The sequence below is a fragment of the Stylophora pistillata genome, chromosome 4 (assembly GCF_964205215.1).
Source record: "Stylophora pistillata chromosome 4, jaStyPist1.2, whole genome shotgun sequence".
NCBI lineage: Eukaryota > Metazoa > Cnidaria > Anthozoa > Scleractinia > Pocilloporidae > Stylophora > Stylophora pistillata.
Genome location: NC_142522.1, coordinates 20,748,084 through 20,764,309, shown reverse-complemented (window position 1 = coordinate 20,764,309; position 16,226 = coordinate 20,748,084). Strand labels below are relative to the sequence as shown.

The 16,226-nt window shown below is 38.0% G+C and overlaps 1 protein-coding gene and 2 long non-coding RNA genes across 9 annotated transcripts in view; 2 read left to right on the top strand and 1 right to left on the bottom strand.

The window, feature by feature from the left end:
* LOC111327223 (uncharacterized) overlaps window positions 1-16,226 on the top strand; it is a 45,023-nt gene that overhangs the window by 4,105 nt on the left and 24,692 nt on the right. For 4 of the 6 annotated variants that reach the window (XR_016000186.1, XR_016000187.1, XR_016000188.1 and 1 more), the window contains exon 3: window positions 734-831. This is a non-coding gene — a long non-coding RNA (uncharacterized LOC111327223). Of the gene's footprint in view, window positions 1-733; window positions 832-1,161; window positions 2,903-4,668; window positions 5,387-16,226 lie in introns of those variants that run through there. The other 2 variants (XR_016000190.1, XR_016000192.1) reach the window with 2 other exon arrangements.
* Window positions 53-6,051, bottom strand: LOC111327222 (uncharacterized). 2 transcript variants are annotated; one of them, XR_002694516.2, is made up of 3 exons: window positions 5,919-6,051; window positions 4,317-4,428; window positions 53-331 (listed from the first exon to the last, which is right to left on the bottom strand). It is a non-coding gene; the product is annotated as an uncharacterized LOC111327222 (long non-coding RNA). The 2 variants fall into 2 exon arrangements; XR_016000193.1 differs by lacking the exon at window positions 4,317-4,428 and having other exon boundaries at window positions 5,919-6,046.
* On the top strand, window positions 8,775-11,979 carry LOC111327226 (uncharacterized). The gene has a single exon (XM_022931357.2). The coding sequence runs from the start codon at window positions 8,930-8,932 to the stop codon at window positions 10,637-10,639; it is 1,710 nt and encodes a 569-aa protein (XP_022787092.1). The 5' UTR covers window positions 8,775-8,929; the 3' UTR covers window positions 10,640-11,979.

Here is a 16,226-nt window from a genome sequence, read left to right as displayed (position 1 = left end):
CCGTTTTTTGAGTTCAAGGAAGTTGTACACGTCTCAGAAATGATTCAGAATATTTTGAGGTTGCCTCTTTATTAACTTGCTTTAAGTGTTAAACCTTTGCGAGGATAAGCATGCACAATTTAGGGGTAAAGGGTTTTGATGAAGAATCCACCGTGACATGGTGATTGAATGGAATCTTAAACCTTCACCACTTGATCAGGATTCTGCCATATATGACTTTTATGACCTATCATAAGTCCACTTTCGGTACCTCCGCTTTGTCATGATTTTCAGTTCTTCCCCAATCTCTTTCCATTCTGAGTTGGTGGCTTTGCTGTCACCAATTCATCTCCTGTTAGTAAAGTAATAGGATGTGTGCTTTCAGTGGCGATATTTCTCTAACGAGAATGCGATGTAATGAGTCGATGAGGCAAAAATCGTCCTCATTCGTCCAAGTTTTTCTTCAATTTGATAAAAAAAAAAATCACTGCCACAGCAATCATAATTTCTTGACGAAATGAAAAACCGAGCAGGTAATGATCAACCTAAAAGTGCGACGTTTGTAAGACTGTTTAGGGATCAGAATGATTAAAATATACGATCTCGGCACTCCTTGGCTACTTTTAGGGAGGGTTCGGTAGACTCCATCCGTATTTATCCCTGTAGATTGTGAAATAAAATGCGTAAGAAATGACCAAAAACTAAATAAAAAGACTTTCTGTAATAGTTATGGTGATTATATTTCCTTTGCCAGCTGCGCGGTACAGAACATATCTCTATCTTGTAGTGGAGAGTCATTAACCTCGAAACGACCTCGACTCTCTCATGCTGAATCCAGACTTCATTCATCTGGTAAGAAATCGTTTGTTATTGTCAACTAAATATATTGTTAGTTTGCTGTTACCAAAGAAGTGAAGCTACAATATATTTAACTAGTTTTGTTAACTATCCTTTCCAACTCATTCTATCTCGATTGAGTCGCTCTTTGAAAGGTCACACGAAAGACAGAAGCGTATATTTTAATTTTTCACAAACAAATTAATACATAAATTTAATATAGAGAATGTTTCATCGTGGAAACCGTCCAACGAAGCTTGTATGTATCTATTTTTAGAAGAAAGAAAGACTGCCGAAATTGATAGTAGGAATGCAAAGGCAAATCAGTTTGTGATCTTTTTTCAGCGGAATGATAAAACCTCCCTTTTCATCTCCCGCCCTTGGTCACTCGTCGAAGGAGACGGCATCTCTGCTTTTAGAAGGCGTGGCTTTTTTCACTCAGATGATATTGTATCGGTGATCTCTTGTGTTTTGCTTGCTTGGATGCTATCGTTACTGGGTTACCTTAATCAGCTGTGCAGGGAAAATCGCTCATTCTAGGTGCCCTTGAGCAAGAAGCGGATATTACTAATGCAATTAAAATTTCCTATCTTTACAAATGATTTCCTCAAAGCATCTTTCGGTTAAAGTTTGAAGTGGTTCCTCTAAATAAATTAGTTGCTGGTAATCAAATGCAGCATTTCAAAGAGGGAAAGAGATCAAAGAGCGACCCTTGTAGGATATTGGATCTTATGACTCGGAGAAGTCGAGTACTTCATACACCAAATGTTTTAAGCGATTTTATCAGAGATAGGACAATGCTTCTTAGCCCCGTCATGGGATGACTTTTGCGGATATCGTGTTATGAGGAACTGTATGGAAAGAGAACCTATCTTTGACAATTCAACATGAATAAGAAACATCTGCCGTTCGAAACGATGATTCACTTTAATTGATAAATTAAGGACAATAATTTCCAATTTCAGTCTCGAAAGAAAGAAAATTAACCATTAATGAGATTGGAGTTTGACGTTTTTGAAAACAATGGCGCCCTTAAGAGTGCTTGTTCGTCGGAGTGTCTTTTAAGCTGAGAGCACTGTTCTCACGCATTTAGGGTTGCTCCGAAACTCGACCAATATTTTAACTGTTGATTCCAATCGCCTTTTTTTTTACAACTCTTTCAAGATATTATGCGCAAATGGTGTTAAAAAGGAAAGTAAGAATAGAAAAAAAAAAGAGAGAGACCGAAAGTAATAGAGGAGGAAAACACTTTAAATCCAAATGCTACTGTGTTCTTTACATCGTTTGCATCAACCACATGATGGAAACAAATGATTTTATAAAATTCGTCATATAACATTAAAAGCATTATTCCTGGGAGCTTTGTGTGTGGCGGTGTATTCAACGCGCTGAAACGAGATGATGCACCTTTTTTCGACGAAATTACTAAATGTGGTTATATAATTATTTTATTGTCTTTTGTTCCACAATGTATCTATCAATTTTAAAATAATTTAAAGCGCAATTTCCTTTGGCTCCCAAGTAATTGTTCTTTCGTTAAATTGATCTCTTCTGGAAATTGATAAACTCACGTTTCAGATTTTCAATTTAAGAATCAGAAAAACTGAAGCACGAAATTCTGGTGGTTTTGGTACCGCTGAGAAGAGAAAAGGAATATGAAAGAAACCGTGCTGTTGGTTTGAAAATACGAGAATCTTCAAACCGTTTTTCCATTCTAGCTGTGCTTGTCGATCCGCCCCTTTCCGTAGGTGCTTTCTTATGACGTGGTGTTCGCATTGAGTTCCTTTCTTTTACCTCAAAAACTTTAGATCGAAGAGAGGTAGGAAATCCTTGTTTGCCCTCTGGTTTAGAATCTAGATAAGGGATACCGCCATTTTCATCTTTTGAAAATCCAGATGTACATTAGCTACTCTTTGCCACTGAATAAAGTGGCCAAACGTCACCCAAAATAACATTGTGTGCGATTACAAGTTGTTATCGAAGTATCTTCCACAAAACGAAAAGGATAAGGTTATTCAAGTTTAATAATGTAGAAAATAAATTTGCGGTTTCCTTTATTAGTAAGATTCATTAACTGAATTCCCCCGAATAACTTCTACTACACGTACGATGCTGGTAGCACGTGCGGGATGTCAGGAATATCATGTTAAGTATATGGAAGCTGTTTAATCTTGGAAAATAACATATTTTTTCAGGAAGGTGTTGTTTGGCCTGTTTCGAATTTCATTAAAATTTCATATTTTCTCTTTGCAGCATGTGCGTCGAATATTCTTACTTTCTGTTAGTAAGCCCCGCTGATTAGTATAACCACAAAATATTTCGGAAACCGTCTCAAAATGATATCGGAAAGTCTTCTTAATGTCTTCATCTGAGGTTTTATAAACAAAATATACATACCACCGCTCTCTTTTTGCTTGTGAGAATTCATCATCAATTTCGGATTAATTAATAACCTTTCAGTTCAATAACCACGACTTGATTGTGTATCAGTAGGGCAGACATAAACTAGAGGAGCAATTTTCAACCAAACCGGTTATACCAATACGGGCGCAAATACATTCTCGTTGAATGTCATTCATCGTGATAAAAAAAACTAGCGTAGGATACTAGTCAATTTGCGCTGTCATTAAATTTTTTGATATATGTAGAGGAAACTGGCTATGTTTTAGTTTAGCAGCTTCGATTCTTACTCCTCGTCATGATTGGTTTCGGTTTTTATTTAATTTTTCCTTTTTCGGAGCAGTAGAAAGCTAATCTAAATACGAAAGAACTGAATTGCCTTTATAGATTTATTAATACTCTTTCGTTTCCTTCTCGTTTGAGAGTTGTGAATTCTGTGAAAACAACAGATGGCTATTACATCTAACGAAGCGGAGGGAATGACTTTCTTTTGTCTTGCCTAAGGAAATGTTGTACTTTGATGAATGAAATTTATCGCTTCTTTATTTGTCCGTAATTTGCGAGCGTTTATTCTTTTGAAAAGCTAAATACGCGACATAAAGGCAGGATGATTTGTTAGCTGTTGAGGATCCGAAGATTAGAGAGCAAAAGGTCGAAAAAACGGGGCAACAAAAACACAGCAGGACAAGTAATTATCCAGATTGAAAAATGAGCAGGACTTTGTCTCGCTTATTCAAACACAAAAAATGTAATGAAAGAAGAAAAAAGGGAGAAGCAAGACGCAGACGTGAAAAATTTTCTTAAAAACTAATCAGACAGGCTTATTTCTGTGTACTAATCCCAAGTTACACCAAAGCTTTGAAATTTATTTACTTAAAAGATAAGTATCTTTCTGAGAACGATTGGGAGATTTTTCTTATTTGAAGGTTTTTGGTAGTAATGGAAATCGAGCAGATTATCATACACAATAGTAATGATAAATCTATTGAAGATGTCACATTCAAAATGGAAATAGTAGAAAGTTTCGTGAATGCAGTAAAGCCGTTAATGTGAATGCTAATAATGTATGACCACTGACAAACTGAACTGGTTTTGCTCACCATTCTTACGATGCGTGTCATCTGTGTACCAGCACTACATTACTCTGTTCACCGCTTTGCCACACTGATTTATTGGAAACCAGACAATAAACAGTAAAATTGTGCATCTTTACTAAGTAGACAAAAAACAAATAATTTTATCCAGTACCTTTATTTATCTTCATTTTTGGCACTGATGAATATTCCTATTAAATCGCAAGTCAACTGTCCAAATCTTTCTTTATACTCATCCTCTCTACCATTCATCATCATTCCAACGAAAAGATAAGATATAACTTTAACGAGTACAAGTTAGGAAACAAGCGATCTAAAATGTTCATGAACGATATTTTCACACTTTGAACTATTTCAGGTGAAGGAAGATAGAGTACTTTTTACGACCGTGGAACAAAAGGAAAAGTCTTCCCAACACCATTCAATTTCAATTTCGCGTTCTGATACTGTAGAGCTGAGTTTCAGAAACCTCGTGGCGAGCTCGGCCGTGTCCTACGGGTATGCTCGCTTCATTTGTAACTTTAAAGCTGTGTCCTACAGAGACAAAGTAGTTTAATGCCCTCCCGTAAAATCTGTTTTCGTGTTGCTTGTTTTAGAGAACTCAACGAAGAGGGCATATTTTTAACTCACGCACATAGGCTACAATCTAGTTTGTAAGTTACTCTTTGTTCTAAGCTGTTATTTAGGAAACAAATGTTTAGATATACGACCTCTTTGTAAAGGATCGAAGTCAGAAAATATTGTTAGTGAACTGCATAAATCACGAAACTGGAAAGCGTTGAAGTTACAGGATTTTAATTATTAATTCTCTCTCTTTTAAGAAAAAAGATTTTGATAGAAGTTGAATTCTAGAACCATTGCGTGGTATGAAGTTACATGTTTCAGACTGCGTGGTATTTTCTCTTGCTTTCTCGATCTCTAGTCTGAAGTTTCAAAGGAATTTTCTACGGTCTGGTGACGATTGCTCTCAGCCTTAATTATGTCGACCTAAGCGTTGAAATCACGAATTTATAAGCTACAGACAGTCAAGTTTTGAAAAGAAATAAAAGTTCTCCAACTTTTGATCATTATTATAATTTTGGCTTGTAAAAGGTACTGGTGAAAAAACTAACTTCTGTTTAGATGTATGGAATTTTTAGTATGGGCTCACGCTTATTTTCATCGAGTCGCTTTAGTGAAATCATGTTTGAAAGTAGGGTTAAGATCGAGGAGTTTCCAAATAGTAAAAGAGTATCAGTAAAATTCCTCCTAAACCTCCATCAGATTCGTGTTTAAAGAATACTGGCATCGGCCTAAGAAAAACAACTTTGACACCACCGAAACTTCGTGAATACCTTTTTCGAGGCGCTTTAGGCTAAGTTGTCTCCCGCTCAACTGTTTGCCAAGACCGCAATTACGATCTAATGTATTCATTCTAATTGTTTGATTGTCAACAACACGTACGATGCATTATCGACGAAAAAAGTATGGAAAAGGACATTATTCTTTCAGCTAACGAAGGAACAGCAACAACTGGTGCACGGTCGAAAATCTATGAAAATCTAGGCTATCACTGAAGATTCTCGAAATCACTTGAAATCCTTGATTTGTTGTATCAATTAAACTTACCTGAAATCATAGTCGACTCTGTTTCAGCGAGAAAATCAATTCCGTCGCCCCAAGGCGTAAAATTGTACACATAAGTTAACCTTCGATTAAAGGATATCGTTTCAATCGTTGATCGGAACAATACTGATATTGTGCCTTACTGGAGTTACTTGAAATAGACAGAGGGCCAAACGAAGGCTGTATGGATAGTTTTGGTTTTCCTTGTACATAGTCTCGTTTTGACAGCGAATTGTGAGAAATTCAGGAGCTGACTTAGGTGGCGTAGGATATTTCTTGGCCGACGTGCAGTTACTCCACATTTCCTCAACTCAGCTCAGTGGCGTATGCATAATGTCCCAGGGTTTCTCAGTCTGAGCTGTAACTTTTGTTGTTTTAATATTACCGGGGACGCCAAATTACAAAATGAGCTCGTTTGGTTCAGCGTGAATTTTTTGTAAACCATGCTGTTGCTGGATATGAATTGTGCGAACCCCACAATTTCGTTTTTCTGTTAAATTCTGTTAAGCCAAGGTCCTTATTAAAGAAACTGCTTCATCGAGAAAAAAATAAACTAGATTTCTCAATTTCTGAAAAGAAGAATAAAATGTGTCCAACTAGTGAGTGGTTTTATGCCATCTATTTCTACAGGAAATTGTCTGCGTTAAATTATCATCCGACCACTTGTACATATCTTCCCATCGGATTCCGTGGATCGAAAATTCTCACGATCCGCCCTTCTACAAACCGCATCTCGAAACGAGTCCTTTTTTAGACTTCATTCATCCGGCCACAAGAAAAAGCCAACGCTTTTTGGGAACATTATCAGTATATTGTTTATTTGTTTTATATAAGAAATTGGTTACTAAACTTTTTTCGACTTTACTTTTCCTTTTATCGAGTTTTGTATATTATGTAATCTTGATCTCTTGCAAGACTTTTGCTTATCTAGTTTGAGTATAAGCGGAATCTTTTACACACCTTACTAAATAAATGGTCGTATTGTAACATGTAAACAGATAACTAGTGAAGTTTTTGCAAACAGGATTTTTAATTATTTTCACAAGTCTAAAACCATTATTAGTTGTGTTCCACTTTTTGTAAATATTAGTAAAGTACTTTGTAGAGTGTATTCTGGACTTTTCGATCTGGAAACACTCGCAGGGATATGAAATCAACAGTTATTATCCCCAATAATTCTGGAGATAAGCCAAGCCTTTTAGATGATTATTTTCAAGTTTTACTTCAACTAGAACTAATTTTTGATAGTTAGGAATTTTCGTTTCAAGAATGCAAGCTATGAGTTCCTTTTGTAGCCGTGCGTGATTTGCAGAGCCCGAATTGCCAACCACTTATCAGGGTCAATGATTTCGACCCCATTTGGATGACTTAGCGAATAGGAATCTATATTAATCGTTTGCTTTCGTCATCCAGTGCGAATTAATCAACAGTGGAACCTTTTGCTATTTTTATCATATTTCAGCTCTAAAGAGCAATCTACCAACGCAGAGCTATGTATCGTTGTGTTTAGACCGCGATTTGCGCGTGTGAACAAAAATAATCAGCGATGAATTACACTCTCATTAGTTACCTCAGATCGTGGTGTCCATTCAGGTTAAGTCGATTCGTAAGTCATCCGTGTAAGTGGATTTGCTGACAGCTTTCACACGAGCATCTTTTGAAAAACAACCGCAAAGACAAATGAAATGGATTGCAGTGTCGTACGGCAAAATTGATGGTCCAAATTGTAGTTTATTCTCCCCTTGCGGGGTCACCACAGTGCAGCTTACGCATAGCTCTAGCTGATGCTAAGCTGCGAAAACTCTTCTGATCTTGTGGAAGGGTTTTATAGCCATTCTCCGCCTTCGACTTTTAACCTGACAATGGCTAATTTGTTGTATATACAAAATCCGCTGGGCGCTTTTATTGTAAACTGCTGATTAAATTAACGAAAATTCCCTTTTGTTTTACTATAACTGAAGATTACACTGGAAGACTCGAGTCGAGAAACGAAAACTTTTTACCAAGACTCTGGAAGGCGCGGATGTTGAAATTTAGCATGAATGAAGTTAGTAGAGCCCGGAGCAAAATACATTTACATGAGGCACGTTCACAGGAAAAGAGAGAAATTAGAATTTATTCGTTTCCATTTCGTTGGGACACAAAAGTTTAAAGTCGAGCCATTGTTCTCTTTGCTGATAATGTCTTCTCAAGAGAGCATTTTCGACACCTTGCTTGTCAACCTGTCGTCATTAATCATTCGCAAACTAAGTGCGTTATGTAAATAAGGTTGTCTTGTTTGTGCTTATGGGGGCGCGATTTTTCCATTACCTAAACCAACCAGTAGAAAACGTTGAAAAGAATCTCATTTCCATTTGCCACAATAAAAGTGTGTGTTGACGTGTGATAAATTTCGGAAGCCACGCAAACGTTATCTATCTCTTCTTTTAATTTCGTGACACCTGTTGGCAGTGTTTGCTAAACTTGGTCTCGAGGAAAACTCTTCTTTCTCGAGCGGAGATCACTTTGCTAGCTGTAAACCCCACGCATAGTAAAGCCTAAACGGTGTAAAAACCGTGATAAGAATGTAAGCCCTTGTCTTAGAAGCCAAACAATGCCCGTTTTCATTTTTGCGTTCCACAAATGGTCGACGCAGGCTACATAACGATCGTTGAAGAGTCCAATTGTCAATGGCATAATAACGCTCCACCCATTTTTGAACAGCGAATAATACTTTGCTTTTTATAGTTCGCTTGAATGAATTCACAATATAATTAGATTTAGACTTCAAGAGTCAGCAAATTACAGATTAAAAGTGACTTCTCCCAAGAGGATAGTCATTAAGTATTAATTGAGCTACCAAATGTACGTAACACAGGAAATACATAAATTCACGAAAACAATGGGCCCACTAAAAGACTGTCCACATCGTTACGTAGGGGGTATAAATACGCGCGCGGAAGCGAAATCTGTCATTCAGATGCTTCGAGGATGAAGGTGTAAAACACCTCGAAACAGGTTTAAAGTAAAAAAGAATGGACGGTGCCATGAGTACGTTTGGTTTGCCACCGTTCGAACTTGGTCAAGATTTTAGTATTCCGCCTCATCTACGCAACCCGGAAAATTTTAATGCTCGCTTTCCTAATGCACGTTTTCCCAGCACAATTTCGAACATTTTCAGGGCCGGAGATTATGCCAGCAAGAGCGTTAGTGACGATCATGGTGGTCGCCACATGGATATGAGCAATGGAATAGAAGACATCTCCGACATTGGAGAGAACGAGCTTCCAATTTCTGTGGCCGCAATGAATGAACCTTATCTTACCTCGGGGACTACGACGCTTGGATGCACACAACAACAACATAGTTCTTTACACACCGCGATTCCGCCGCTGCAATCGTCCAATTTTTTCTCCGACCCCGTCACTTCTGAAGCGGACTCTTATTCAAGGGACATGCCATTCGCGAGTCCTATGGATTTCAATATAAAGAACGAACAAGAACCTCGATTTCACCTAAATCCAAGTTCTGCCATCTCAAGCATATCGAGTGCACTACAGCCCAACAAACCAAACATCATGCGTTCGATTTACGGCCCCAACTTAAATCCTTCTTTCCCAGATCCAGCCTCTCAATCGATGTACACTTACATTCATCAAACACCGGTAAGCAACGATTCAAAAGCCCCGCAGTTTTACCGACCGTTTCCCGGCTTCCCGCCCTTTGATACGCCAGAATCCATTCAAGATAATCACGGTTTTTCAAAGTCAGACGACAGCCGAATTTTTCCCCCGGTTCCCAGCAGCCACAGGCCTCAAATTATCGACCGTCAAAAGCCACAAGGCACCAACAGAGCGGACGCCCACGACGTTGAAGATGTTGACGATGCTAACCGTTGTAAAAACACAGTAGAAGGGACCAAAACGTCGGTACGTCGCCTCAAGAAGTGGTACAAAGACAAGTACGGCAAGTCCATCGACATGAACACTGTAACACGCCAAATGGCCCTTGAAATGTTGAAAGATTTCTTTCTCGAAATTCGCGACACGCGGCCTGGTAAAGAAGGAAACGAATACGAACCTGTGACGCTGACAACGTACAGAAATGGTCTGAGGAGATATTTTCTCGAAAGAAAGTGTCCTCCCGCTGTAGAAAACTTCGATTTGGCCGATCGAGAATTCGATGTAGTCAACTATGGCTTGGTGTCAAAGAGAAATGAGCTCAAGCGCAAAGGGAAAGGAAACCACCCAAACGTGGTTGAAAGCATTACCGAGGAGCAGTTGGAGAGAATGTGGGCCTCGGGAGCCATTGGCGTGCACGCACCGAGACCTTTATTGCGCCTTCAGTGGTGGATTAACACAGTCAGTCATGGAATAAGAGGACGCATGGCCCACCATGACCTAAGCATCGATGACTTTCGCATCTCTCGCGGCCCAGACGGTAAGATCATTATTGACCACATGAAAGCTGGTTCGAATAAGAGACCAAGGGCGGACGACGAGAAAGACAACCCTAGAAGCAAGAAAAAGTGCAAAGCCCGGGTAGCGGCCACCGATGGAAGCGAACGAGATCCCGTGCGTGCGTTCGAGGTGTACCTCCGTCACCGTCCACCTGGTATCTCGTCGTTTTATCTCACCCCCAAGCACAAGCCTAAGGGAGATATCTGGTTCAATAAAGTGCCCATGGGCAAAAACTCTATCGGCAGAATCATGAGGGAAATCAAGGCAATTGCTGGGATAGGATAATTTTCACTAGCTGAGAACTCTAATTTAATGAGAACTTTACTGCTGCTTCAAAGGTAGCAGATGAAACTTTGTGACCATTACAAAGGTCAATCTCCTCGCAAGAGACACTGAGACGGTTTCAAACCATTTGCCTTGAACCGAAGGACTGATACACTCGTAAGTAAATACTATAAATGGCTTCTGCTCTTTTAAAGAAGAAATCTTGAAATTTTTATATTACCAAAAATTATAAAATTTTATGCCACTAAGAGTAAGAGAATCAACTTTATGCGATACACACAAATAAATATATATCTATATATAAAATAATGTTTTTGGTATGTCATTGGGAAAAAGTTTCTTAAGTATCAACTCCAAAGCAGTGCTCATGGGATTTTTCCATCATTTGCTAGCATTTAAACCTAAGTATTTAATATATAAACTACTTCAGTAATAACCTTTCAGTGCTTACTTAAGTTTAGTTCGCGTTGCCTTTCAGTGATCCATTTATTTCGAAAAGAAAAACTCTTGAGGTTTGCAAGAATTCTCGAAAATAATTTAGAAACTTGTGGCTTTGAAAAGCTCAGTAAAGTAAGGTTTGGAGGCTTTTAAAAATATTTGAATGTCTCTTTGAGAGCATAGCTTTTTCATAGCGTCATCGAAGATCTCGTTTTAAAGCCAAAAAGATTTTAAATTGTAATGAACTCGTTATTGTCCTCGGGCGTTTTATCTTTTCTCTTTATCCATCAGGAGTTCAGTGTGTTTTTCAATGCACAAACTCCTCACTAATCGAAACATTCTTGACAAGTATCTTTTGGAAATGAATTATCTTGGACTATAGCTAGCATCCTTTTTTTTTAACAAAGCTTTCTAAGAAAACTTTTAATATAAAAAGAAATAGCAAGAAAGAAAAAAGTGCCTTTCAAAAGGTTCACACAATTAGCTGTGAAAAAGGCGTTTCTTCACACATATGTTTCATAGAACATCCAAATCTACAAAGGAGATTTGAAAAGTTGAAAGATAAGAGAATGTATTAGCTTATAACGATTTATTGTAATGAATATATTTTTTATCAAAATAAGCGAGGAGTGTTAAAATTTTGTTCGCTAGGGCCATTTCGCACCATCGCCGCTTCCGCAAACGGCGTAAAAGTTCTTTAGTACTAGATCCAATTTTAGATAGATGAAAATCGCCATGTAAATAGACTTATAGTTTTTTTCATTGCTTTACTTTGTGCTCACGAGAGCGTTTTATTAACTCTTAAGAGAACCCGACGAGCGGAAGGCAGTAGGAGCCGATCGTAGAACGCAAATGTATTTAGATAACAGTTCATCATTGTTAAATAAAGATATGGGACAAGACTACCTTTGTGTTTATGATGTTAGATTACTCCTATCTTCTTTGGATCAGTTTTACCGATTTACTAAGTAAAAGCCAGCGAAAACCACTAAAAAGCATGCTTTTGCCGTTTGAAAGGAGTAGTTCCCAATTGAGCGTTTTCGCCAATGCTTCAAGAGCGATTGCTTGAGTCTTTACTCCGAGTTCTTAAATTTCCCTGCCCTCATTCTTTTCATGCTCGTTTGAACTGGCGAATTAATTCCCTTGATGTATATGTTCACCATTCTACCTTAAAATTTCACCAGGAGAAATTAAATAGTTGCACAGCACAAAAAGCGTGAATTAATTTAGTTCCTTGCGCTTTTTTTTTGTCCTTACCGCCTTTCATTTTATTTCGCTTAAGGAATTTTATTTCTGGGAAATTATGTAGGCGTTTACAAAGCTGAATTTTCGAAAGTTTACTCTCCAGGAACAGATATACAGTAATTTCTATTTTAGGTTACACTCTTCGTGTAAATGAGCTTGACGTGTTTGTTCGTTACATTTCACTTGCTTCTCTGATCTTTAAAGGTCCGTATAATCTACAAAGTGAAGAAATGAAATTCTAGTTGTATGAGTGAATTGTTTGAATTATCGTGAGAAAATTATGGAAGCTTTCGTGAGTTGCTATGATGTTGTTTTGACTCCTATTACAAACACACGGCAACAGTTCCGTGACTTCTAAATTGCTCTCCGTCAAACCAAACTCCCTTTGACGCATGTCAAACCCGACGTCTTGGTGGCAATCGGCGCGCGCAACAAAGTGAGCCGAAACAAGTCTTGCCTCTTAGACAAGCGTAACAAGATCCAATATCAGCACCATTCCCGTGGTAAAATTTCAACTCCTTCGAGAGCCACCAAGCAGTTTTTTTCTGCATAAGTAATCTGCGGTCGCCTTGTATGGGAAGTAAACGAGTAAAGGGTAAATTGTTTCGAGAGGGTGATTATCACTCAGATTACGATGATAATAGGTAAGAGTCGACCAATATAACGGTGGCACGGTTGACGTTTTTGCGGGTGGGAGAACCGGTATTTTTTTGTAATAATTGCATGCTTCCTTTAAAGTTCATTCTGTTTACGTGACTTAAGGTACTACTTTGAAGCATTCAAACTCGCACCTTTTTGAAAAGCCATCCATATCTATGCAATTAAGCTTCGGCAACGGAAAAGGAATTCACTTACAAAAATAACAAACAAGTGGGCAGGCGCAATCTGATAGGATTTTTTTCTGCGGCAAGTTGAGAGAGATTCTTAAATTACGAATAAAGCTTTAAGTTTTTTGTTGTTCCCGCCCCTTGGCGTGCCTTTCCATTGTTCAGAGATAACTCTAGAGTAAACAGATAAAACGCGAGAGAGATTCAGTGTACGCTTTGTAACTCTACCAAAATGTGATCTCCTTTAAGAAATGATTTGCTCGAGGCATGATCACTTTCAATTTTGCTGTTGGCAACAAAAATCGTGATCGTAATGAAATGATCGTGCTCCCAAACTACAGACAATGGGCTCTTCTAATGGGTCGTTAAAGAGTAGGGCAATAAGTTGCGGCGACAGTTTCACGCAATAAAAGTTCCAACGTCCAATCAATGAAACACCTATGGACAAGATGTCTCGGTCCTTAACGAAAAAGGGATACCAAACGCAATACACATTCGCGGACTTTGGCTTCAAAGCACTGTCTCCATAACAACGCTCAAAACACCAATTTTTAGCTCCGAAACGTGCTCTCATCTTGATGAAATAAGGGGCGGATTTGACAAGTTACGTAATTGCGTTTCCATAAATATATATCTTGCGAAAAGGCAGAGGCCGCATCTTTAGGAAAGAGATAAAAAAAACGATAAACTGTACTTTTAAAATTAGATATCCGTTGGTTTTCTGAGATTGCATCGTCGCAAATTCTTTAAGCGATTTTGAAGTTATTTTCATTGCGGCGGGGGGTTGTGGCTTAGTTGAAACTATGTCTATTTTGTGCTTATTCTCGATTTTTCTTAAAACTCCATTAGTGTTGGCGGTGGAGAGGTTGTGAGATCAAACCGAAGACGTTGAAGTACTCGGCTCCTGTTAGGCTCATGAGAATTAAATGTTCTAAATTTTGCTTGTCAAAAAAATAGTGAGTTGGCAAAGACGTTCCTACCCCCATTTTTGAACCTTCAGGGCTCCCACCTTAGCTAAAGAGTTCTGTCATTTAACGCCCATCTGAATGTTTGTAACTGTTATCTGTCTTTCTGCTTAAAAATTGTGGACATTCTTTAATCTGTTGTTATGTAGATTTGTCTTTTTTCCTTGGACGCGAAGGTTAACAAGTGTAAGTTGAAGACTTGCATGGGAGGGCATTACAGATGATGTCAGTCTCAACCTTTGGTTATACGCGGTAAATGTATGTTTACAAATGTGTATTTCGTTTTCCTGCTTAAATATTTAAGGATTTACGAGCTTCTATGTTAGCCTTTGTAGAGATCTTCAGCCGGGAATTGCAGCCCGAGGGAATTTTGATATACGACAGGTTTGTTAAAAGTGTATCGTGTGCTTTCGTCTAATATAAAAGGCGATGCGTCTAGTTGACGCGACCCACAGCCAATCTTTGGAGATGAGTTGACATAGGTGAGCAGATAATGATTCTCTGATAGCCAAGGATCCTGAAAGTCACTTTAAACTTATTAAAGACGACTGCTACTTTTTAACTTGGATATTCAGTACCTCCTGAGCTACAAAAATATGGTTAACTAAATCTTTTTTATCGTTTTCTCTACAATGATATAAATTGAGGCTGGTCTTTCTTATTTTTTTGTTGCTCAGTGCAAGCTCTGAAACTCTGGTTCTGGATTTTCCTTCAGATGCGTGCTTCAGTAGTCACAATATTTTGCCCGCATCGGAATCTTCTGGCGGAGAGAATAAGTGTATGATATTGAATGATATTGTATACATTTTCATTTCGAGCTATATATAGTTTAAATACGAATATAGATACTACAGTTTCCGAGACTCATGTCTGTAGGTCAAATAAATACTAAAGGCAGAGGTACTTAGTAATGTTGAGATCGAGCCTAATAGACTCCGATGAGAAAAGCAAACAGCATAGTCAGATAAGATAAGAGATTTGGATTTGTATGCCCTAAAAATGCTTGTATTTACCACGTCTGTAACTTGGAAAGTGCAGTTTTGTATTTGGGAATGCGTGCGTTAAGTGAACGATAAACCAAATGATTACTAATTACATAGTATTTCAAATTGGTCGGTTTTATCTAATATAGGGTATCTGGAGACTTGGCTGGGTAACAGGGAAAGTGATTGCATTACGTGCATGTTTTGTGGACATTTTTCTAAATATAAGTAAAAAAATACATACTCAAAGACATTTGAAGCACTAGGAACTGTTGAAGTATCAACTGTGGTTTTCCTGTGCACCTATAAGTTAAAATGAATGGAATTGTCCTTTGTGCTTTGGTTGTGAGGAATGAGGGCTTTCCTCAGTTGGCTCGCTCCTGCTATTTTAGTTTTCAATTATCTTCCAGAGCGATCGAATCACCTCAAATGTATTAATTTCGTTGTCCATTAACTAATAGGGGTGCCATGAGTATTAGAAGCCTGAATATAGGTGGAAAGAAACTGAATGTTCAATGTAGTTTTGTCGTAAATTTTTTTTTTTTTCAGTTTCCTATAAATCTTTTACCTGAATTTCATAGACGTGCTGTTTTCAAAATGATTAGGGCTGTGAGTAATACTCGAATAATCCTTACTGTGACGCGAACATTCGAATTATTATTCTAAGCTGTTCACTGATAATTTGAATATGTTATGCTCAACCGTGAGCAAGATGCAGGAGTTGTTTATCGTGCTATAACTGCCTAACAAACCCTATTCCAATGTTTTTAGGTTTTCCCTTCTCAATCATATCTGAACCCCGTTTACAGCAGGAAAGACTTCAATCTCTACATAAAAAAATATCAAATAAATAAATAAAGTGTTTAACTCGCTACGACTCGATTTCCGTCATCTCTCTCTTGCTGATATGTTCAAGCTTGGCTGATGAATTTACCAATATATGTCTTACGATTTCTGCACGTTGATGTCCGCACATATATCCGGTCTTAAATATAGTAAAGTGGAGTGTTTATTGTGGATTGGAAAAAGAACACAACAGCGAGCAATACTGTTCATGCAAATAGTGAGCTATTGAAGTTCATTCGTGTTAATAATGCTGAATTGTTTCCTTGTTAGACCTTTTTAAATA